At 48.1% G+C, this 25,909-nt stretch overlaps 2 protein-coding genes across 5 annotated transcripts in view; one reads left to right on the plus strand and one right to left on the minus strand.

Moving 5' to 3' along the window:
• Positions 1-25,164, minus strand: part of LOC137375110 (lactosylceramide 4-alpha-galactosyltransferase-like) — a 165,356-nt gene extending 140,192 nt beyond the window's left edge. For 3 of the 4 annotated variants that reach the window (XM_068041745.1, XM_068041742.1, XM_068041744.1), the window contains exons 1-2: positions 21,705-21,971; positions 18,366-18,519 (exon numbers count right to left, since the gene is read on the minus strand). The gene's annotated coding sequence lies outside the window, so the exon portion shown is untranslated. Of the gene's footprint in view, positions 1-18,365; positions 18,520-21,704; positions 21,972-24,898 lie in introns of those variants that run through there. The other variant, XM_068041743.1, reaches the window with a different exon arrangement.
• On the plus strand, positions 15,586-18,036 carry LOC137375000 (S-antigen protein-like). The gene is made up of 4 exons (XM_068041626.1): positions 15,586-15,596; positions 16,138-16,420; positions 16,624-17,259; positions 17,788-18,036. Exons 1-4 carry the CDS (start codon positions 15,586-15,588, stop codon positions 18,034-18,036), a joined length of 1,179 nt encoding a protein of 392 aa, XP_067897727.1.
• Positions 25,165-25,909: the final 745 nt, after the last annotated feature.

The following is a 25,909-nucleotide window of genomic DNA, read 5'->3' on the forward strand; positions in this document are numbered from 1 at the left end:
ACACAGAGTGAACAGGGGGTAAAAACACAGAATGTACAGGAGGTAAGGACACAGAGTGAACAGGGGGTAAGAACACAGAATGTACAGGAGGTAAGGACACAGAATGTACAGGAGGTAAGGACACAGAGTGAACAGGGGGTAAGAACACAGAGTGAACAGGGGGTAAGAACACAGAATGTACAGGAGGTAAGGACACAGAATGTACAGGAGGTAAGGACACAGAGTGAACAGGGGGTAAGAACACAGAATGTACAGGAGGTAAGGACACAGAGTGAACAGGGGGTAAGGACACAGAGTGAACAGGGGGTAAGAACACAGAATGTACAGGAGGTAAGGACACAGAGTGAACAGGGGGTAAGAACACAGAATGTACAGGAGATAAGGACACAGAGTGAACAGGGGGTAAGAACACAGAATGTACAGGAGGTAAGGACACAGAGTGAACAGGAGGTAAGGACAAAGAGTGAACAGGGGGTAAGAACACAGAATGTACAGGAGGTAAGGACACAGAGTGAACAGGGGGTAAGAACACAGAATGTACAGGAGGTAAGGACACAGAATGTACAGGAGGTAAGGACACAGAGTGAACAGGGGGTAAGAACACAGAATGTACAGGAGGTAAGGACACAGAGTGAACAGGGGGTAAGAACACAGAATGTACAGGAGGTAAGGACACAGAGTGAACAGGGGGTAAGAACATAGAATGTACAGGAGGTAAGGACACAGAGTGAACAGGAGGTAAGAACACAGAATGTACAGGAGGTAAGGACACAGAGTGAACAGGGGGTAAGAACACAGAATGTACAGGAGGTAAGGACACAGAGTGAACGGGGGGTAAGAACACAGAATGTACAGGAGGTAAGGACACAGAGTGAACAGGGGTAAGAACACAGAATGTACAGGAGGTAAGGACACAGAGTGAACAGGGAGTAAGGACACAGAGTGAACAGGAGGTAAGGACACAGTGAAAAGGGGGTAAGAACACAGAATGTACAGGAGGTAAGGACACAGAATGTACAGGGAGTAAGGACACAGAGTGAACAGGGAGTAAGGACACAGAGTGAACAGGGGGTAAGAACACAGAATGTACAGGAGGTAAGGACACAGAGTGAACAGGGGGTAAGAACACAGAATGTACAGGAGGTAAGAACACAGAATGTACAGGGAGTAAGGACACAGAGTGAACAGGGGGTAAGAACACAGAATAAAGTGGGGGTAAGAACACAGAATGTACAGGAGGTAAAGACACAGAGTGAACAGGGGGTAAGAACACAGAGTGAACAGGGGGTAAGAACACAGAATGTACAGGAGGTAAGGACACAGAGTGAACGGGGGGTAAGAACACAGAATGTACAGGAGGTAAGGACACAGAGTGAACAGGGGTAAGAACACAGAATGTACAGGAGGTAAGGACACAGAGTGAACAGGGAGTAAGGACACAGAGTGAACAGGAGGTAAGGACACAGTGAAAAGGGGGTAAGAACACAGAATGTACAGGAGGTAAGGACACAGAATGTACAGGAGGTAAGGACACAGAGTGAAAAGGGGGTAAGAACACAGAATGTACAGGAGGTAAGGACACAGAATGTACAGGAGGTAAGGACACAGAGTGAACAGCGGGTCAGAACACAGAATGTACAGGAGGTAAGGACACAGAGTGAACAGGGGGTAAGGACACAGAGTGAACAGGGGGTAAGAACACAGAATGTACAGGAGGTAAGGACACAGAGTGAACAGGGGGTAAGAACACAGAATGTACAGGAGGTAAGGACACAGAATGTACAGGAGGTAAGGACAAAGAGTGAACAGGGGGTAAGAACACAGAATGTACAGGAGGTAAGGACACAGAGTGAACAGGGGGTAAGAACACAGAATGTACAGGAGGTAAGGACACAGAATGAACAGGGGGTAAGAACACAGAATGGACAGGAGGTCAGGACACAGAGTGCACGGGGGGTAAGAACACAGAATGTACAGGAGGTAAGGACACAGAGTGAACAGGGGTAAGAACACAGAATGTACAGGAGGTAAGGACACAGAGTGAACAGGGGGTAAGAACACAGAATGTACAGGAGGTAAGGACACAGAATGTACAGGGAGTAAGCACACAGAGTGAACAGGAGGTAAGGACACAGAGTGAACAGGGGGTAAGAACACAGAATGTACAGGAGGTCAGGACACAGAGTGCACGGGGGGTAAGAACACAGAATGTACAGGAGGTAAGGACACAGAGTGAACAGGGGTAAGAACACAGAATGTACAGGAGGTAAGGACACAGAGTGAACAGGGGGTAAGAACACAGAATGTACAGGAGGTAAGGACACAGAATGTACAGGGAGTAAGCACACAGAGTGAACAGGAGGTAAGGACACAGAGTGAAAAGGGGGTAAGAACACAGAATGTACAGGAGGTAAGGACACAGAATGTACAGGAGGTAAGGACACAGAGTGAAAAGGGGGGAAGAACACAGAATGTACAGGAGGTAAGGACACAGAATGTACAGGAGGTAAGGACACAGAGTGAACAGCGGGTAAGAACACAGAATGTACAGGAGGTGAGGACACAGAATGTACAGGGAGTAAGGACACAGAGTGAACAGGGAGTAAGGACACAGAGTGAACAGGGAGTAAGGACACAGTGAACAGGGAGTAAGGACACAGAGTGAACAGGGGGTAAGAACACAGAATGTACAGGAGGTAAGGACACAGAGTGAACAGGGGGTAAGAACACAGAATGTACAGGAGGTAAGGACACAGAATGTACAGGAGGTAAGGACACAGAGTGAACAGGAGGTAAGAACACAGAGTGAACAGGGGGTAAGAACACAGAATGTACAGGAGGTAAGGACACAGAGTGAACAGGGGGTAAGAACACAGAATGTACAGGAGGTAAGGACACAGAGTGAACAGGGGGTAAGGACACAGAGTGAACAGGGGGTAAGAACACAGAATGTACAGGAGGTAAGGACACAGAGTGAACAGGGGGTAAGAACACAGAATGTACAGGAGGTAAGGACACAGAGTGAACAGGGGGTAAGAACACAGAATGTACAGGAGGTAAGGACACAGAGTGAACAGGAGGTAAGGACAAAGAGTGAAAAGGGGGTAAGAACACAGAACGTACAGGAGGTAAGGACACAAAATGTACAGGAGGTAAGGACACAGAGTGAAAAGGGGGTAAGAACACAGAATGTACAGGAGGTAAGGACACAGAATGTACAGGAGGTAAGGACACAGAGTGAACAGCGGGTAAGAACACAGAATGTACAGGAGGTAAGGACACAGAATGTACAGGGAGTAAGGACACAGAGTGAACAGGGAGTAAGGACACAGAGTGAACAGAGGGTAAAAACACAGAATGTACAGGAGGTAAGGACACAGAGTGAACAGGGGGTAAGAACACAGAATGTACAGGAGGTAAGGACACAGAATGTACAGGAGGTAAGGACACAGAGTGAACAGGGGGTAAGAACACAGAGTGAACAGGGGGTAAGAACACAGAATGTACAGGAGGTAAGGACACAGAATGTACAGGAGGTAAGGACACAGAGTGAACAGGGGGTAAGAACACAGAATGTACAGGAGGTAAGGACACAGAGTGAACAGGGGGTAAGGACACAGAGTGAACAGGGGGTAAGAACACAGAATGTACAGGAGGTAAGGACACAGAGTGAACAGGGGGTAAGAACACAGAATGTACAGGAGATAAGGACACAGAGTGAACAGGGGGTAAGAACACAGAATGTACAGGAGGTAAGGACACAGAGTGAACAGGAGGTAAGGACAAAGAGTGAACAGGGGGTAAGAACACAGAATGTACAGGAGGTAAGGACACAGAGTGAACAGGGGGTAAGAACACAGAATGTACAGGAGGTAAGGACACAGAATGTACAGGAGGTAAGGACACAGAGTGAACAGGGGGTAAGAACACAGAATGTACAGGAGGTAAGGACACAGAGTGAACAGGGGGTAAGAACACAGAATGTACAGGAGGTAAGGACACAGAGTGAACAGGGGGTAAGAACATAGAATGTACAGGAGGTAAGGACACAGAGTGAACAGGAGGTAAGAACACAGAATGTACAGGAGGTAAGGACACAGAGTGAACAGGGGGTAAGAACACAGAATGTACAGGAGGTAAGGACACAGAGTGAACGGGGGGTAAGAACACAGAATGTACAGGAGGTAAGGACACAGAGTGAACAGGGGTAAGAACACAGAATGTACAGGAGGTAAGGACACAGAGTGAACAGGGAGTAAGGACACAGAGTGAACAGGAGGTAAGGACACAGTGAAAAGGGGGTAAGAACACAGAATGTACAGGAGGTAAGGACACAGAATGTACAGGGAGTAAGGACACAGAGTGAACAGGGAGTAAGGACACAGAGTGAACAGGGGGTAAGAACACAGAATGTACAGGAGGTAAGGACACAGAGTGAACAGGGGGTAAGAACACAGAATGTACAGGAGGTAAGAACACAGAATGTACAGGGAGTAAGGACACAGAGTGAACAGGGGGTAAGAACACAGAATAAAGTGGGGGTAAGAACACAGAATGTACAGGAGGTAAAGACACAGAGTGAACAGGGGGTAAGAACACAGAATGTACAGGAGGTAAGGACACAGAATGTACAGGAGGTAAGAACACAGAGTGAACAGGGGGTAAGAACACAGAATGTACAGGGGGTAAGAACACAGAATGTACAGGAGGTAAGGACACAGAGTGAACAGGGGGTAAGATCACAGAATGTACAGGAGGTAAGGACACAGAGTGAACAGGGGGTAAGGACACAGAGTGAACAGGGGGTAAGAACACAGAATGTACAGGAGGTAAGGACACAGAGTGAACAGGGGGTAAGAACACAGAATGTACAGGAGGCAAGGACACAGAGTGAACAGGGGGTAAGAACATAGAATGTACAGGAGGTAAGGACACAGAGTGAACAGGAGGTAAGAACACAGAATGTACAGGAGGTAAGAACACAGAATGTACAGGAGGTAAGAACACAGAATGTACAGGAGGTCAGGACACAGAGTGCACGGGGGGTAAGAACACAGAATGTACAGGAGGTAAGGACACAGAGTGAACAGGGGTAAGAACACAGAATGTACAGGAGGTAAGGACACAGAGTGAACAGGGGGTAAGAACACAGAATGTACAGGAGGTAAGGACACAGAATGTACAGGGAGTAAGGACACAGAGTGAACAGGAGGTAAGGACACAGAGTGAAAAGGGGGTAAGAACACAGAATGTACAGGAGGTAAGGACACAGAATGTACAGGAGGTAAGGACACAGAGTGAAAAGGGGGTAAGGACACAGAATGTACAGGAGGTAAGGACACAGAGTGAAAAGGGGGTAAGAACACAGAATGTACAGGAGGTAAGGACACAGAATGTACAGGAGGTAAGGACACAGAGTGAACAGCGGGTAAGGACACAGAGTGAACAGGGAGTAAGGACACAGAGTGAACAGGGGGTAAGAACACAGAATGTACAGGAGGTAAGGACACAGAGTGAACAGGGAGTAAGAACACAGAATGTACAGGAGGTAAGAACACAGAATGTACAGGGAGTAAGGACACAGAGTGAACAGGGGGTAAGAACACAGAATAAAGTGGGGGTAAGAACACAGAATGTACAGGAGGTAAAGACACAGAATGTACAGGGGGTAAGAACACAGAATGTACAGGAGGTAAGGACACAGAATGTACAGGAGGTCAGGACACAGAGTGCACGGGGGGTAAGAACACAGAATGTACAGGAGGTAAGGACACAGAATGTACAGGAGGTAAGGACACAGAGTGAACAGGGGTAAGAACACAGAATGTACAGGAGGTAAGGACACAGAGTGAACAGGGGGTAAGAACACAGAATGTACAGGAGGTAAGGACACAGAATGTACAGGGAGTAAGGACACAGAGTGAACAGGAGGTAAGGACACAGAATGTACAGGAGGTAAGGACACAGAGTGAAAAGGGGGTAAGGACACAGAATGTACAGGAGGTAAGGACACAGAGTGAAAAGGGGGTAAGAACACAGAATGTACAGGAGGTAAGGACACAGAATGTACAGGAGGTAAGGACACAGAGTGAACAGCGGGTAAGGACACAGAATGTACAGGAGGTAAGGACACAGAATGTACAGGGAGTAAGGACACAGAGTGAACAGGGAGTAAGGACACAGAGTGAACAGGGGGTAAGAACACAGAATGTACAGGAGGTAAGGACACAGAATGTACAGGGAGTAAGGACACAGAGTGAACAGGGGGTAAGAACACAGAATAAAGTGGGGGTAAGAACACAGAATGTACAGGAGGTAAAGACACAGAGTGAACAGGGGGTAAGAACACAGAATGTACAGGAGGTAAGGACACAGAATGTACAGGAGGTAAGAACACAGAGTGAACAGGGGGTAAGAACACAGAATGTACAGGGGGTAAGAACACAGAATGTCCAGGGGGTAAGAACACAGAATGTACAGGAGGTAAGGACACAGAGTGAACAGGGGGTAAGAACACAGAATGTACAGGAGGTAAGGACACAGAGTGAACAGGGGGTCAGGACACAGAGTGAACAGGGGGTAAGAACACAGAATGTACAGGAGGTAAGGACACAGAGTGAACAGGGGGTAAGAACACAGAATGTACAGGAGGTAAGGACACAGAGTGAACAGGGGGTAAGAACACAGAATGTACAGGAGGTAAGAACACAGAATGTACAGGAGGTAAGGACAAAGAGTGAACAGGGGGTAAGAACACAGAATGTACAGGAGGTAAGGACACAGAGTGAACAGGGGGTAAGAACACAGAATGTACAGGAGGTAAGGACACAGAATGTACAGGAGGTAAGGACACAGAGTGAACAGGGGGTAAGAACACAGAATGTACAGGAGGTAAGGACACAGAGTGAACAGGGGGTAAGAACACAGAATGTACAGGAGGTCAGGACACAGAGTGAACAGGGGGTAAGAACATAGAATGTACAGGAGGTAAGGACACAGAGTGAACAGGAGGTAAGAACACAGAATGTACAGGAGGTAAGGACACAGAATGTACAGGAGGTAAGGACACAGAATGAACAGGGGGTAAGAACACAGAATGTACAGGAGGTCAGGACACAGAGTGCACGGGGGGTAAGAACACAGAATGTACAGGAGGTAAGGACACAGAGTGAACAGGGGTAAGAACACAGAATGTACAGGAGGTAAGGACACAGAGTGAACAGGGGGTAAGAACACAGAATGTACAGGAGGTAAGGACACAGAATGTGCAGGGAGTAAGCACACAGAGTGAACAGGAGGTAAGGACACAGAGTGAAAAGGGGGTAAGAACATAGAATGTACAGGAGGTAAGGACACAGAATGTACAGGAGGTAAGGACACAGAGTGAAAAGGGGGTAAGAACACAGAATGTACAGGAGGTAAGGACACAGAATGTACAGGAGGTAAGGACACAGAGTGAACAGCGGGTAAGAACACAGAATGTACAGGAGGTAAGGACACAGAATGTACAGGGAGTAAGGACACAGAGTGAACAGGGAGTAAGGACACAGAGTGAACAGGGAGTAAGGACACAGAGTGAACAGGGGGTAAAAACACAGAATGTACAGGAGGTAAGGACACAGAGTGAACAGGGGGTAAGAACACAGAATGTACAGGAGGTAAGGACACAGAATGTACAGGAGGTAAGGACACAGAGTGAACAGGGGGTAAGAACACAGAGTGAACAGGGGGTAAGAACACAGAATGTACAGGAGGTAAGGACACAGAGTGAACAGGGGGTAAGAACACAGAATGTACAGGAGGTAAGGACACAGAGTGAACAGGGGGTAGGGACACAGAGTGAACAGGGGGTAAGAACACATCATGTACAGGAGGTAAGGACACAGAGTGAACAGGGGGTAAGAACACAGAATGTACAGGAGGTAAGGACACAGAGTGAACAGGGGGTAAGAACACAGAATGTACAGGAGGTAAGGACACAGAGTGAACAGGAGGTAAGGACAAAGAGTGAACAGGGGGTAAGAACACAGAATGTACAGGAGGTAAGGACACAGAGTGAACAGGGGGTAAGAACACAGAATGTACAGGAGGTAAGGACACAGAATGTACAGGAGGTAAGGACACAGAGTGAACAGGGGGTAAGAACACAGAATGTACAGGAGGTAAGGACACAGAGTGAACAGGGGGTAAGAACACAGAATGTACAGGAGGTAAGGACACAGAGTGAACAGGGGGTAAGAACATAGAATGTACAGGAGGTAAGGACACAGAGTGAACAGGAGGTAAGAACACAGAATGTACAGGAGGTAAGGACACAGAGTGAACAGGGGGTAAGAACACAGAATGTACAGGAGGTAAGGACACAGAGTGAACGGGGGGTAAGAACACAGAATGTACAGGAGGTAAGGACACAGAGTGAACAGGGGTAAGAACACAGAATGTACAGGAGGTAAGGACACAGAGTGAACAGGGAGTAAGGACACAGAGTGAACAGGAGGTAAGGACACAGTGAAAAGGGGGTAAGAACACAGAATGTACAGGAGGTAAGGACACAGAATGTACAGGAGGTAAGGACACAGAGTGAAAAGGGGGTAAGAACACAGAATGTACAGGAGGTAAGGACACAGAATGTACAGGAGGTAAGGACACAGAGTGAACAGCGGGTCAGAACACAGAATGTACAGGAGGTAAGGACACAGAATGTACAGGGAGTAAGGACACAGAGTGAACAGGGAGTAAGGACACAGAGTGAACAGGGGGTAAGAACACAGAATGTACAGGAGGTAAGGACACAGAATGTCCAGGGGGTAAGAACACAGAATGTACAGGAGGTAAGGACACAGAGTGAACAGGGGGTAAGAACACAGAATGTACAGGAGGTAAGGACACAGAGTGAACAGGGGGTCAGGACACAGAGTGAACAGGGGGTAAGAACACAGAATGTACAGGAGGTAAGGACACAGAGTGAACAGGGGGTAAGAACACAGAATGTACAGGAGGTAAGGACACAGAGTGAACAGGGGGTAAGAACACAGAATGTACAGGAGGTAAGGACACAGAATGTGCAGGGAGTAAGCACACAGAGTGAACAGGAGGTAAGGACACAGAGTGAAAAGGGGGTAAGAACACAGAATGTACAGGAGGTAAGGACACAGAATGTACAGGAGGTAAGGACACAGAGTGAAAAGGGGGTAAGAACACAGAATGTACAGGAGGTAAGGACACAGAATGTACAGGAGGTAAGGACACAGAGTGAACAGCGGGTAAGAACACAGAATGTACAGGAGGTAAGGACACAGAATGTACAGGGAGTAAGGACACAGAGTGAACAGGGAGTAAGGACACAGAGTGAACAGGGAGTAAGGACACAGAGTGAACAGGGGGTAAAAACACAGAATGTACAGGAGGTAAGGACACAGAGTGAACAGGGGGTAAGAACACAGAATGTACAGGAGGTAAGGACACAGAATGTACAGGAGGTAAGGACACAGAGTGAACAGGGGGTAAGAACACAGAGTGAACAGGGGGTAAGAACACAGAATGTACAGGAGGTAAGGACACAGAGTGAACAGGGGGTAAGAACACAGAATGTACAGGAGGTAAGGACACAGAGTGAACAGGGGGTAGGGACACAGAGTGAACAGGGGGTAAGAACACATCATGTACAGGAGGTAAGGACACAGAGTGAACAGGGGGTAAGAACACAGAATGTACAGGAGGTAAGGACACAGAGTGAACAGGGGGTAAGAACACAGAATGTACAGGAGGTAAGGACACAGAGTGAACAGGAGGTAAGGACAAAGAGTGAACAGGGGGTAAGAACACAGAATGTACAGGAGGTAAGGACACAGAGTGAACAGGGGGTAAGAACACAGAATGTACAGGAGGTAAGGACACAGAATGTACAGGAGGTAAGGACACAGAGTGAACAGGGGGTAAGAACACAGAATGTACAGGAGGTAAGGACACAGAGTGAACAGGGGGTAAGGACACAGAATGTACAGGAGGTAAGGACACAGAATGTACAGGAGGTAAGGACACAGAATGTACAGGAGGTAAAGACACAGAATGTACAGGGAGTAAGGACACAGAGTGAACAGGGAGTAAGGACACAGAGTGAACAGGGGGTAAGAACACAGAATGTACAGGAGGTAAGGACACAGAGTGAACAGGGGGTAAGGACACAGAATGTACAGGAGGTAAGGACACAGAATGTACAGGTGGTAAGGACACAGAGTGAACAGGGGGTAAGAACACAGAATGTACAGGAGGTAAGGACACAGAGTGAACAGGGGGTAAGATCACAGAATGTACAGGAGGTTAGGACACAGAGTGAACAGGTGGTAAGGACACAGAGTGAACAGGGGGTCAGAACACAGAATGTACAGGAGGTAAGGACACAGAGTGAACAGGGGGTAAGAACACAGAACGTACAGGAGGTAAGGACACAGAATGTACAGGAGGTAAGGACACAGAGTGAACAGGGGGTAAGAACACAGAATGTACAGGAGGTAAGGACACAGAATGTACAGGAGGTAAGGACACAGAGTGAACAGGGGGTAAGAACACAGAATGTACAGGAGGTAAGGACACAGAGTGAACAGGGGGTAAGAACACAGAATGTACAGGAGGCAAGGACACAGAGTGAACAGGGGGTAAGAACATAGAATGTACAGGAGGTAAGGACACAGAGTGAACAGGAGGTAAGAACACAGAATGTACAGGAGGTAAGAACACAGAATGTACAGGAGGTAAGAACACAGAATGTACAGGAGGTAAGAACACAGAGTGAACAGGGGTAAGAACATAGAATGTACAGGAGGTAAGGACACAGAGTGAACAGGAGGTAAGAACACAGAATGTACAGGAGGTAAGAACACAGAATGTACAGGAGGTAAGAACACAGAGTGAACAGGGGTAAGAACACAGAATGTACAGGAGGTAAGGACACAGAGTGAACAGGGGGTAAGAACACAGAATGTACAGGAGGTAAGAACACAGAATGTACAGGAGGTAAGGACACAGAATGTACAGGGAGTAAGGACACAGAGTGAACAGGAGGTAAGGACACAGAGTGAAAAGGGGGTAAGAACACAGAATGTACAGGAGGTAAGGACACAGAATGTACAGGAGGTAAGGACACAGAGTGAAAAGGGGGTAAGGACACAGAATGTACAGGAGGTAAGGACACAGAGTGAAAAGGGGGTAAGAACACAGAATGTACAGGAGGTAAGGACACAGAATGTACAGGAGGTAAGGACACAGAGTGAACAGCGGGTAAGGACACAGAATGTACAGGAGGTAAGGACACAGAATGTACAGGAGGTAAGGACACAGAATGTACAGGGAGTAAGGACACAGAGTGAACAGGGAGTAAGGACACAGAGTGAACAGGGGGTAAGAACACAGAATGTACAGGAGGTAAGGACACAGAGTGAACAGGGGGTAAGAACACAGAAGGTACAGGAGGTAAGAACACAGAATGTACAGGGAGTAAGGACACAGAGTGAACAGGGGGTAAGAACACAGAATAAAGTGGGGGTAAGAACACAGAATGTACAGGAGGTAAAGACACAGAGTGAACAGGGGGTAAGAACACAGAATGTACAGGAGGTAAGGACACAGAATGTACAGGAGGTAAGAACACAGAGTGAACAGGGGGTAAGAACACAGAATGTACAGGTGGTAAGAACACAGAATGTACAGGGGGTAAGAACACAGAATGTACAGGAGGTAAGGACACAGAGTGAACAGGGGGTAAGATCACAGAATGTACAGGAGGTAAGGACACAGAGTGAACAGGGGGTAAGGACACAGAGTGAACAGGGGGTAAGAACACAGAATGTACAGGAGGTAAGGACACAGAGTGAACAGGGGGTAAGAACACAGAATGTGCAGGAGGTAAGGACACAGAGTGAACAGGGGGTAAGAACACAGAATGTACAGGAGGTAAGGACACAGAATGTACAGGAGGTAAGGACAAAGAGTGAACAGGGGGTAAGAACACAGAATGTACAGGAGGTAAGGACACAGAGTGAACAGGGGGTAAGAACACAGAATGTACAGGAGGTAAGGACACAGAATGTACAGGAGGTAAGGACACAGAGTGAACAGGGGGTAAGAACACAGAATGTACAGGAGGTAAGGACACAGAGTGAACAGGGGGTAAGAACACAGAATGTACAGGAGGTAAGGACACAGAATGAACAGGGGGTAAGAACACAGAATGGACAGGAGGTCAGGACACAGAGTGCACGGGGGGTAAGAACACAGAATGTACAGGAGGTAAGGACACAGAGTGAACAGGGGTAAGAACACAGAATGTACAGGAGGTAAGGACACAGAGTGAACAGGGGGTAAGAACACAGAATGTACAGGAGGTAAGGACACAGAATGTACAGGGAGTAAGCACACAGAGTGAACAGGAGGTAAGGACACAGAGTGAAAAGGGGGTAAGATCACAGAATGTACAGGAGGTAAGGACACAGAGTGAACAGGGGGTAAGGACACAGAGTGAACAGGGGGTAAGAACACAGAATGTACAGGAGGTAAGGACACAGAGTGAACAGGGGGTAAGAACACAGAATGTGCAGGAGGTAAGGACACAGAGTGAACAGGGGGTAAGAACACAGAATGTACAGGAGGTAAGGACACAGAATGTACAGGAGGTAAGGACAAAGAGTGAACAGGGGGTAAGAACACAGAATGTACAGGAGGTAAGGACACAGAGTGAACAGGGGGTAAGAACACAGAATGTACAGGAGGTAAGGACACAGAATGTACAGGGGGTAAGGACACAGAATGTACAGGAGGTAAGGACACAGAGTGAACAGGGGGTAAGAACACAGAATGTACAGGAGGTAAGGACACAGAGTGAACAGGGGGTAAGAACACAGAATGTACAGGAGGTAAGGACACAGAATGAACAGGGGGTAAGAACACAGAATGTACAGGAGGTCAGGACACAGAGTGCACGGGGGGTAAGAACACAGAATGTACAGGAGGTAAGGACACAGAGTGAACAGGGGTAAGAACACAGAATGTACAGGAGGTAAGGACACAGAGTGAACAGGGGGTAAGAACACAGAATGTACAGGAGGTAAGGACACAGAATGTACAGGGAGTAAGCACACAGAGTGAACAGGAGGTAAGGACACAGAGTGAAAAGGGGGTAAGAACACAGAATGTACAGGAGGTAAGGACACAGAATGTACAGGAGGTAAGGACACAGAGTGAAAAGGGGGTAAGAACACAGAATGTACAGGAGGTAAGGACACAGAATGTACAGGAGGTAAGGACACAGAGTGAACAGCGGGTAAGAACACAGAATGTACAGGAGGTGAGGACACAGAATGTACAGGGAGTAAGGACACAGAGTGAACAGGGAGTAAGGACACAGAGTGAACAGGGAGTAAGGACACAGTGAACAGGGAGTAAGGACACAGAGTGAACAGGGGGTAAGAACACAGAATGTACAGGAGGTAAGGACACAGAGTGAACAGGGGGTAAGAACACAGAATGTACAGGAGGTAAGGACACAGAATGTACAGGAGGTAAGGACACAGAGTGAACAGGAGGTAAGAACACAGAGTGAACAGGAGGTAAGAACACAGAGTGAACAGGGGGTAAGAACACAGAATGTACAGGAGGTAAGGACACAGAGTGAACAGGGGGTAAGAACACAGAATGTACAGGAGGTAAGGACACAGAGTGAACAGGGGGTAAGGACACAGAGTGAACAGGGGGTAAGAACACAGAGTGAAAAGGGGGTAAGAACACAGAATGTACAGGAGGTAAGGACACAGAATGTACAGGAGGTAAGGACACAGAGTGAAAAGGGGGTAAGAACACAGAATGTACAGGAGGTAAGGACACAGAATGTACAGGAGGTAAGGACACAGAGTGAACAGCGGGTAAGAACACAGAATGTACAGGAGGTGAGGACACAGAATGTACAGGGAGTAAGGACACAGAGTGAACAGGGAGTAAGGACACAGAGTGAACAGGGAGTAAGGACACAGTGAACAGGGAGTAAGGACACAGAGTGAACAGGGGGTAAGAACACAGAATGTACAGGAGGTAAGGACACAGAGTGAACAGGGGGTAAGAACACAGAATGTACAGGAGGTAAGGACACAGAATGTACAGGAGGTAAGGACACAGAGTGAACAGGAGGTAAGAACACAGAGTGAACAGGAGGTAAGAACACAGAGTGAACAGGGGGTAAGAACACAGAATGTACAGGAGGTAAGGACACAGAGTGAACAGGGGGTAAGAACACAGAATGTACAGGAGGTAAGGACACAGAGTGAACAGGGGGTAAGGACACAGAGTGAACAGGGGGTAAGAACACAGAATGTACAGGAGGTAAGGACACAGAGTGAACAGGGGGTAAGAACACAGAATGTACAGGAGGTAAGAACACAGAATGTACAGGAGGTAAGGACACAGAGTGAACAGGAGGTAAGGACAAAGAGTGAACAGGGGGTAAGAACACAGAATGTACAGGAGGTAAGGACACAGAGTGAACAGGGGGTAAGAACACAGAATGTACAGGAGGTAAGGACACAGAATGTATAGGAGGTAAGGACACAGAGTGAACAGGGGGTAAGAACACAGAATGTACAGGAGGTAAGGACACAGTGAACAGGGGGTAAGAACATAGAATGTACAGGAGGTAAGGACACAGAGTGAACAGGAGGTAAGAACACAGAATGTACAGGAGGTAAGGACACAGAGTGAACAGGGAGTAAGGACACAGAGTGAACAGGGAGTAAGGACACAGAGTGAACAGGGGGTAAGAACACAGAATAAAGTGGGGGTAAGAACACAGAATGTACAGGAGGTAAGGACACAGAATGTACAGGGAGTGAGGACACAGAGTGAACAGGGGGTAAGAACACAGAATAAAGTGGGGGTAAGAACACAGAATGTACAGGAGGTAAGGACACAGAGTGAACAGGGGGTAAGAACACAGAATAAAGTGGGGGTAAGAACACAGAATAAAGTGGGGGTAAGAACACAGAATGTACAGGACGTAAGGACACAGAGTGAACAGGGAGTAAGGACACAGAGTGAACAGGGAGTAAGGACACAGAGTGAACAGGGGGTAAGAACACAGAATGTACAGGAGGTAAGGACACAGAGTGAACAGGGAGTAAGGACACAGAGTGAACAGGGAGTAAGGACACAGAGTGAACAGGGGGTAAGAACACAGAATGTACAGGAGGTAAGGACACAGAATGTACAGGGAGTAAGGACACAGAGTGAACAGGGGGTAAGAACACAGAATAAAGTGGGGATAAGAACACAGAATGTACAGGAGGTAAGGACCCAGAATGAACTGGGAGTAAGAACACAGAATGAACTGGGAGTACGAATCCAGAACAAACAGGGAGTCAGGACACAGAACGAATCCGGAATGACTGGGAGTAAGAACACAGAATGAACTGGGCGTAAGGACCCAAAAAGAACTGGGGGGCAAGGACCCAGAATGCAACGGCATGAACTGGGAGTAAGGACCCAAAATGATCAGCGAGTAAGGACACAGAATGAATTGGTATTAACTGGGGGTAAGGACACAGAATGAACTGGAGGTAAGGACCCACAATGAATTGGGTGTAAGGAGCCAGAACAAAATGGGGGTAAGGACCCAGAATGAAATGGGGGTAAGGACCCAGAACGAACGGTGAGGAAGGAAACAGCACGAACTGGGGGCAAGGACCCAGAACGAACTGTGGGGAAGGAAACAGAACGATCTGGCAGTAAGAACCCAGAACGAACTGGGGGTGAGGACCCAAAATGAACTGGGGGTAAGGACCCAGATCGAACAGGGGGTAAGGACCCAGATCGAACTGGGGGTAAGGACCCAGAACGAACTGGGGGTAAGGACCCAGAACGAACTAGGGGTAAGGACCCAGAACAAACTGGGGGCAAGGACCCAGAAAGTACTGTGGGTAAGGATCCAGAACGAACAGGGAGTCAGGACCCAGAATGAACTGGGGGTAAAGACACTAAACCAACTGGGGTAAGACCCAGAATGAACTGGGAGTAAGAATCCAGAACAAACAGGGAGTCAGGACACAGAACGAATAGGGAATGACTAGGAGTAAGGACACAGAATGAACTGGGGGAAAGTACACAGGATGATCTGGAGGTAAGGACACAGAATGATCTGGGGGAAAGTACACAGGATGATCTGGAGGTAAGGGCACAGAATGAACTAGGGGTAAGGACACAAAATGATCTGGGGGTAAGGACACAGAATGATCTGGGGGAAAGTACACAGAATGATCTGGGGGAAAGTACACAGGATGATCTGGAGGTAAGGGCACAGAATGAACTGGGGGTAAGGACACAGAATGATCTGGGGGAAAGTACACAGAATGATCTGGGGGAAAGTACACAGGATGATCTGGTGGTAAGGACATAGAATGATCTGGGGGAAAGTACACAGGATGATCTGGAGTTAAGGGCACAGAATGATCTGGGGGTAAGGACACAGAATGATCTGGAGGTAAGGACACAGAATGATCTGGGGGTAAGGGCACAGAATGAACTGGGGGAAAGTACACAGAATGATCTGGGGGTAAGGGCACAGAATGATCTGGGGTAAGGACACAGAATGATCTGGAGGTAAGGACACAGAATGATCTGGGGATAAGGGCACAGAATGAACTGGGGGAAAGTACACAGAATGATCTGGGGGTAAGGGCACAGAATGAACTGGGGGTAAGGACACAGAATGAACTGGGGGTAAGGACACAGAATGATCTGGGGGTAAGGGCACAGAATGAACTGGGGGAAAGTACACAGAATGATCTGGGGGTAAGGGCACAGAATGATCTGGGGGTAAGGGCACAGAATGAACTGGGGGAAAGTACACAGAATGATCTGGGGGAAAGTACACAGGATGATCTGGAGGTAAGGGCACAGAATGAACTGGGGGTAAGGACACAGAATGATCTGGGGGTAAGGGCACAGAATGATCTGGGGGAAAGTACACAGGATGATCTGGAGGTAAGGGCACAGAATGAACTGGGGGTAAGGACACAGAATGATCTGGAGGTAAGGGCACAGAATGAACAGGGGGAAAGTACACAGAATGATCTGGAGGTAAGGGCACAGAATGAACAGGGGGAAAGTACACAGAATGATCTGGGGGAAAGTACACAGGATGATCTGGAGGTAAGGACACAGAATGATCTGGGGGTAAGGGCACAGAATGAACTGGGGGTAAGGACACAGAATGATCTGGAGGTAAGGGCACAGAATGAACAGGGGGAAAGTACACAGAATGATCTGGGGGAAAGTACACAGAATGAACTGGGTGAAGGACACAGAATGATCTGGGATTAACTGGGAGTAAGAACACTGAATGGACTGGGATTAACTGGGGGTAAGGACCCAGAATGAACTGGGGGTAAGAACAGAGAGTGAACTGGGAGTAAGGACCCAGAACGAACTGGGGGTAAGGACCCAGAACGAACTGGGAGTAAGGACGCAGAACAAACTGGGGGTAAGGACGCAGAATGAACTGGGAGTAAGGACCCAGAATGAACTGGGAGTAAGGACCCAGAACGAACTGGGGATCAGGACCCAGAACGAACTGGGGGTAAGGACCCAGAACGAACTGGGGGTAAGAACCCAGAACGGACTAGAGGAAAGGACCCAGAATGGACTGGGGGTAAGGACAGAGAACGAACTGGGGGTAAGGTCAGTGAATGAACTGGGAGTAAGGACACAAAACGAACTGGGGGTAAGGACAGAGAATGAATTGGGAGTAAGGACACAGAAGGAACTGGAGGTAAGGACTCGAAAGGAACTGAGGGGAAGGACGTGGAAGGAACTGGGGGCAAGGACGCGGAAGGAACTGGGGGCAAGGACGCGAAAGGAACTGGGGGCAAGGACGCGAAAGGAACTGGGGGCAAGGACGCGAAAGGAATTGGGGGCAAAGACGCGAAAGGAATTGGGGGCAAAGACGCGGAAGGAACTGGGGTCAAGGACGTGAAAGGAACTGGGGGCAAGTACACATAATGATCTGGGGGTAAGGACACAGAATGTGCTTGGGGTAACGACACAGAATGTGCTTGGGGTAACGACGCAGATAGAGCTTGGGGTAACGACACTGAAGGAGCTGGGGGTAACGACACAGAATGAGCTTGGGGTAACGACACTGAAGGAGCTGGGGGTAAGGACGCAGAATAAACTGGGAACAAGGGCCCAGTATGAACCAGGGATACCAACTCAGTCGGCATGTCCCTGCATGTCTGATTCTCATCTTAATCAACAGTCAGGAAATCACACTGAGGTGGGAAGAGCCAGGGCGGGGAATGAGGCAATTAAACTTTGGAGACATTTCTCACCTGTTAGTCTTCAGCTTGCCCCCATAACTCCAACCAACCTCCCAGGCCTTTGATGACGTGCTGCATATCCTAACATCTGGTGTTGGATGAGCAGAAATTACCTCCAGTTAAATATTGAGAAGACTGAACTATCCGGCATTAAATTGTGTAAACGCTGCAAAGAAAGCAGAAGTATAGCAAAGTCTGATTTCCCTCTACTCCTTGTTTACAATAGAGGCAGGGCACCAACTTGCTGCTATTTGCTCATTTGCATGATTGCAGTATGCAGGCAATGCTTCCTGTGCTGTTCATTGCCTGCACATATCAGCAGAGGGCCAAAGATCATAACTGCCTGCATTATTTAAAGCTTGTCTGTACCTCTTAAAGGAGCGGTGCAATGTGGTTGCTGGAAATGCTGAGATTATTTCAAATGTTATGCTGTAGAAGAATTAATAATGGCTGATCATGGGAGAGAGTGTGCACAAAGGTTTTCAGACACAAGAGCACAAGAACACAAGAGTTAGTAGCAGGATTAGGCCATTTGGCCCCTCAAGCCTGATCTGCCACTCGATAAGATCATGGCTGATCTGATTGTGGCCTCAACTCTACTTTCCTGTTTGCTCCCCATAACCATTGATTCCATTGTCAATCAAAAATCTATCTAGCTCAGCCTTGAATATATTCAATGACCCAGCCTCCACTGCTCTCTGGTGAAGAGAATTCCACAGATTAACAACCCTCTGGGAGAAAAGTTTTCTCCTCACCACAGTCTTAAATGGGAGACCTCTAATTTTTAAACAGTGTCCCCTAGTTCTAGACCGTCTTCCCCCCCCACCCCCACAAGGGGAAACTTCCTTTCAGCAGCAACCATGTGTTACAACCAGGTACGAAATGTGTCTAAGTGTCTTTTGCTGTCTTTACCTGGTCTTATTGTAACAGGGTTTAATTTTAAACACACTGTGTTTTGAGCTCCCCCTTTGTGAATCCTTGTTCACAGTTTTCCAATTATGAGGCAAAGAAACCAACACACCAGGTTTTCTCAGGTTTAAAGGAGAATGAACTGGGGGTAAGGACACAGAATGATCTGGGGGTAAGGACACAGAATGATCTGGAGGTAAGGGCACAGAACGAACTGGGGGTAAGGACCCAGAACGAACTGGGGGTAAGGACCCAGAACGAACTAGGGGTAAGGACCCAGAACGAACAGGGGGCAAGGACCCAGAAAGTACTGTGGGTAAGGATCCAGAACGAACAGGGAGTCAGGACCCATAATGAACTGGGGGTAAAGACACTGAACCAACTGGGGTAAGTCCCAGAATGAACTGGGAGTAAGAATCCAGAACAAACAGGGAGTCAGGACACAGAACGAATAGGGAATGACTGGGAGTAAGGACACAGGATGATCTGGAGGTAAGGACACAGGATGATCTGGAGGTAAGGACACAGAATGAACTGGGGGAAAGTACACAGGATGATGTGGGGTTAAGGGCACAGAATGATCTGGGGTTAAGGGCACAGAATGATCTGGGGGAAAGTACACAGAATGAACTGGGGGTAAGGACACAGAATGAACTGGGGGTAAGGACACAGAATGAACTGGGGGTAAGGACACAGAATGATCTGGGGGTAAGGGCACAGAATGAACTGGGGGTAAGGACACAGAACGAATAGGGAATGACTGGGAATAAGGACACAGAATGAACTGGGGGAAAGTACACAGGATGATCTGGAGGTAAGGGCACAGAATGAACTGGAGGTAAGGACACAGAATGAACTGGGGGAAAGTACACAGGATGATCTGGAGGTAAGGGCACAGAATGAACTGGGGGTAAGGACACAGAATGAACTGGGGGTAAGGACACAGTATGATCTGGGGGTAAGGGCACAGAATGAACTGGGGGTAAGTACACAGGATGATCTGGAGGTAAGGGCACAGAATGAACTGGGGGTAAGGACACAGAATGATCTGGGGGTAATGACACAGAATGAACTGGGGGTAAGGACACAGAATGATCTGGGAGTAAGGACACAGAATGATCTGGGAGTAAGGACACAGAATGAACTGGGGGTAAGGACACAGAATGATCTGGGGGCAAGTACACAGAATGATCTGGGGGCAAGTACACAGAATAATCTGGGGGAAAGTACACAGGATGACCTGGAGGTAAGGGCACAGAATGAACTGGGGGTAAGGACACAGAATGATCTGGGGGTAAGGACACAGAATGATCTGGGGGAAAGTACACAGGATGATCTGGAGGTAAGGGCACAGAATTAACTGGGGGTAAGGACACAGAATGATCTGGGGGTAAGGACACAGGATGATCTGGAGGTAAGGGCACAGAATGATCTGGGGTTAAGGACACAGAATGAACAGGGGGAAAGTACACAGGATGATCTGGAGGTAAGGGCACAGAATGAACTGGGGGTAAGGACACAGAATGATCTGGGGGTAAGGACACAGAATGATCTGGAGGTAAGGGCACATAACGAACTGGGGGGTAAGGACCCAGAACGAACTGGGGGGTAAGGACCCAGAACGAACTGGGGGGTAAGGACCCAGAACGAACTAGGGGTAAGGACCCAGAACGAACTGGGGGTAAGGATCCACAGCAGACTGGGGGTAAGAACCCAGAACGGACTAGAGGAAAGGACCCAGAATGGACTGGGGGTAAGGACAGAGAACGAACTGGGGGTAAGGTCAGTGAATGAACTGGGAGTAAGGACACAAAACGAACTGGGGGTAAGGACACAGACGGAACTGGGATGAACTGGGGGTAAGGACAGAGAATGAATTGGGAGTAAGGACACAGAAGGAACTGGAGGTAAGGACTCGAAAGGAACTGAGGGGAAGGACGCGGAAGGAACTGGGGGCAAGGACGCGAAAGGAACTGGGGGCAAGGACGCGAAAGGAACTGGGGGCAAGGACGCGAAAGGAACTGGGGGCAAGGTCGCGAAAGGAACTGGGGGCAAGGACGCAGAAGGAACTGGGGGCAAGGACGCAGAAGGAACTGGGGGCAAAGGCGCGGAAGGAACTGGGGTCAAGTACGTGAAAGGAACTGGGGGCAAGTACACATAATGATCTGGGGGTAAGGACACAGAATGAGCTTGGGGTAACGACACAGAATGAGCTTGGGGTAACGACACAGAATGAGCTTGGGGTAACGACACTGAAGGAGCTGGGGGTAAGGACGCAGAATAAACTGGGAACAAGGGCCCAGTATGAACCAGGGATACCAACTCAGTCGGCATGTCCCTGCATGTCTGATTCTCATCTTAATCAACAGTCAGGAAATCACACTGAGGTGGGAAGAGCCAGGGCGGGGAATGAGGCAATTAAACTTTGGAGACATTTCTCACCTGTTAGTCTTCAGCTTGCCCCCATAACTCCAACCAACCTCCCAGGCCTTTGATGACGTGCTGCATATCCTAACATCTGGTGTTGGATGAGCAGAAATTACCTCCAGTTAAATATTGAGAAGACTGAACTATCCGGCATTAAATTGTGTAAACGCTGCAAAGAAAGCAGAAGTATAGCAAAGTCTGATTTCCCTCTACTCCTTGTTTACAATAGAGGCAGGGCACCAACTTGCTGCTATTTGCTCATTTGCATGATTGCAGTATGCAGGCAATGCTTCCTGTGCTGTTCATTGCCTGCACATATCAGCAGAGGGCCAAAGATCATAACTGCCTGCATTATTTAAAGCTTGTCTGTACCTCTTAAAGGAGCGGTGCAATGTGGTTGCTGGAAATGCTGAGATTATTTCAAATGTTATGCTGTAGAAGAATTAATAATGGCTGATCATGGGAGAGAGTGTGCACAAAGGTTTTCAGACACAAGAGCACAAGAACACAAGAGTTAGTAGCAGGATTAGGCCATTTGGCCCCTCAAGCCTGATCTGCCACTCGATAAGATCATGGCTGATCTGATTGTGGCCTCAACTCTACTTTCCTGTTTGCTCCCCATAACCATTGATTCCATTGTCAATCAAAAATCTATCTAGCTCAGCCTTGAATATATTCAATGACCCAGCCTCCACTGCTCTCTGGTGAAGAGAATTCCACAGATTAACAACCCTCTGGGAGAAAAGTTTTCTCCTCACCACAGTCTTAAATGGGAGACCTCTAATTTTTAAACAGTGTCCCCTAGTTCTAGACCGTCTTCCCCCCCCACCCCCACAAGGGGAAACTTCCTTTCAGCAGCAACCATGTGTTACAACCAGGTACGAAATGTGTCTAAGTGTCTTTTGCTGTCTTTACCTGGTCTTATTGTAACAGGGTTTAATTTTAAACACACTGTGTTTTGAGCTCCCCCTTTGTGAATCCTTATTCACAGTTTTCCAATTATGAGGCAAAGAAACCAACACACCAGGTTTTCTCAGGTTTAAAGGAGAATGAACTGGGGGTAAGGACACAGAATGATCTGGAGGTAAGGGCACAGAACGAACTGGGGGTAAGGACCCAGAACGAACTAGGGGTAAGGACCCAGAACGAACAGGGGGCAAGGACCCAGAAAGTACTGTGGGTAAGGATCCAGAACGAACAGGGAGTCAGGACCCATAATGAACTGGGGGTAAAGACACTGAACCAACTGGGGTAAGTCCCAGAATGAACTGGGAGTAAGAATCCAGAACAAACAGGGAGTCAGGACACAGAACGAATAGGGAATGACTGGGAGTAAGGACACAGGATGATTTGGAGGTAAGGACACAGAATGAACTGGGGGAAAGTACACAGGATGATCTGGGGTTAAGGGCACAGAATGATCTGGGGTTAAGGGCACAGAATGATCTGGGGGAAAGGACACAGAATGAACTGGGGGTAAGGACACAGAATGAACTGGGGGTAAGGACACAGAATGATCTGGGGGTAAGGGCACAGAATGAACTGGGGGTAAGGACACAGAACGAATAGGGAATGACTGGGAATAAGGACACAGAATGAACTGGGGGAAAGTACACAGGATGATCTGGAGGTAAGGGCACAGAATGAACTGGAGGTAAGGACACAGAATGAACTGGGGGAAAGTACACAGGATGATCTGGAGGTAAGGGCACAGAATGAACTGGGGGTAAGGACACAGAATGAACTGGGGGTAAGGACACAGAATGATCTGGGGGTAAGGGCACAGAATGAACTGGGGGTAAGTACACAGGATGATCTGGAGGTAAGGGCACAGAATGAACTGGGGGTAAGGACACAGAATGATCTGGGGGTAATGACACAGAATGAACTGGGGGTAAGGACACAGAATGATCTGGGAGTAAGGACACAGAATGAACTGGGGGTAAGGACACAGAATGATCTGGGGGCAAGTACACAGAATGATCTGGGGGCAAGTACACAGAATAATCTGGGGGAAAGTACACAGGATGACCTGGAGGTAAGGGCACAGAATGAACTGGGGGTAAGGACACAGAATGATCTGGGGGTAAGGACACAGAATGATCTGGGGGAAAGTACACAGGATGATCTGGAGGTAAGGGCACAGAATTAACTGGGGGTAAGGACACAGAATGATCTGGGGGTAAGGACACAGAATGATCTGGGGGAAAGTACACAGGATGATCTGGAGGTAAGGGCACAGAATGATCTGGGGTTAAGGACACAGAATGAACAGGGGGAAAGTACACAGGATGATCTGGAGGTAAGGGCACAGAATGAACTGGGGGTAAGGACACAGAATGATCTGGGGGTAAGGACACAGAATGATCTGGAGGTAAGGGCACATAATGAACTGGGGGTAAGGACCCAGAACGAACTGGGGGGTAAGGACCCAGAACGAACTGGGGGGTAAGGACCCAGAACGAACTAGGGGTAAGGACCCAGAACGAACTGGGGGTAAGGATCCACAGCAGACTGGGGGTAAGAACCCAGAACGGACTAGAGGAAAGGACCCAGAATGGACTGGGGGTAAGGACAGAGAACGAACTGGGGGTAAGGTCAGTGAATGAACTGGGAGTAAGGACACAAAACGAACTGGGGGTAAGGACACAGACGGAACTGGGATGAACTGGGGGTAAGGACAGAGAATGAATTGGGAGTAAGGACACAGAAGGAACTGGAGGTAAGGACTCGAAAGGAACTGAGGGGAAGGACGCGGAAGGAACTGGGGGCAAGGACGCGAAAGGAACTGGGGGCAAGGACGCGAAAGGAACTGGGGGCAAGGACGCAGAAGGAACTGGGGGCAAGGACGCAGAAGGAACTGGGGGCAAAGGCGCGGAAGGAACTGGGGTCAAGTACGTGAAAGGAACTGGGGGCAAGTACACATAATGATCTGGGGGTAAGGACACAGAATGTGCTTGGGGTAACGACACAGAATGAGCTTGGGGTAACGACACAGAATGAGCTTGGGGTAACGACACTGAAGGAGCTGGGGGTAAGGACGCAGAATAAACTGGGAACAAGGGCCCAGTATGAACCAGGGATACCAACTCAGTCGGCATGTCCCTGCATGTCTGATTCTCATCTTAATCAACAGTCAGGAAATCACACTGAGGTGGGAAGAGCCAGGGCGGGGAATGAGGCAATTAAACTTTGGAGACATTTCTCACCTGTTAGTCTTCAGCTTGCCCCCATAACTCCAACCAACCTCCCAGGCCTTTGATGACGTGCTGCATATCCTAACATCTGGTGTTGGATGAGCAGAAATTACCTCCAGTTAAATATTGAGAAGACTGAACTATCCGGCATTAAATTGTGTAAACGCTGCAAAGAAAGCAGAAGTATAGCAAAGTCTGATTTCCCTCTACTCCTTGTTTACAATAGAGGCAGGGCACCAACTTGCTGCTATTTGCTCATTTGCATGATTGCAGTATGCAGGCAATGCTTCCTGTGCTGTTCATTGCCTGCACATATCAACAGAGGGCCAAAGATCATAACTGCCTGCATTATTTAAAGCTTGTCTGTACCTCTTAAAGGAGCGGTGCAATGTGGTTGCTGGAAGTGCTGAGATTATTTCAAATGTTATGCTGTAGAAGAATTAATAATGGCTGATCATGGGAGAGAGTGTGCACAAAGGTTTTCAGACACAAGAGCACAAGAACACAAGAGTTAGTAGCAGGATTAGGCCATTTGGCCCCTCAAGCCTGATCTGCCACTCGATAAGATCATGGCTGATCTGATTGTGGCCTCAACTCTACTTTCCTGTTTGCTCCCCATAACCATTGATTCCATTGTCAATCAAAAATCTATCTAGCTCAGCCTTGAATATATTCAATGACCCAGCCTCCACTGCTCTCTGGTGAAGAGAATTCCACAGATTAACAACCCTCTGGGAGAAAAGTTTTCTCCTCACCACAGTCTTAAATGGGAGACCTCTAATTTTTAAACAGTGTCCCCTAGTTCTAGACCGTCTTCCCCCCCCACCCCCACAAGGGGAAACTTCCTTTCAGCAGCAACCATGTGTTACAACCAGGTACGAAATGTGTCTAAGTGTCTTTTGCTGTCTTTACCTGGTCTTATTGTAACAGGGTTTAATTTTAAACACACTGTGTTTTGAGCTCCCCCTTTGTGAATCCTTGTTCACAGTTTTCCAATTATGAGGCAAAGAAACCAACACACCA

The sequence above is a fragment of the Heterodontus francisci genome, chromosome 11, assembly GCF_036365525.1.
Source record: "Heterodontus francisci isolate sHetFra1 chromosome 11, sHetFra1.hap1, whole genome shotgun sequence".
Lineage (NCBI taxonomy): Eukaryota > Metazoa > Chordata > Chondrichthyes > Heterodontiformes > Heterodontidae > Heterodontus > Heterodontus francisci.

Coding starts and splice junctions, on each gene's coding strand:
- LOC137375000 (XM_068041626.1), top strand. Junction 16,421..16,623: donor GTACACAGGATGATCTGGTG/GTAAGGACATAG, acceptor GTAAGGACACAG/AATGATCTGGAGGTAAGGAC. Junction 17,260..17,787: donor GGACACAGAATGATCTGGAG/GTAAGGGCACAG, acceptor ATTGGGAGTAAG/GACACAGAAGGAACTGGAGG.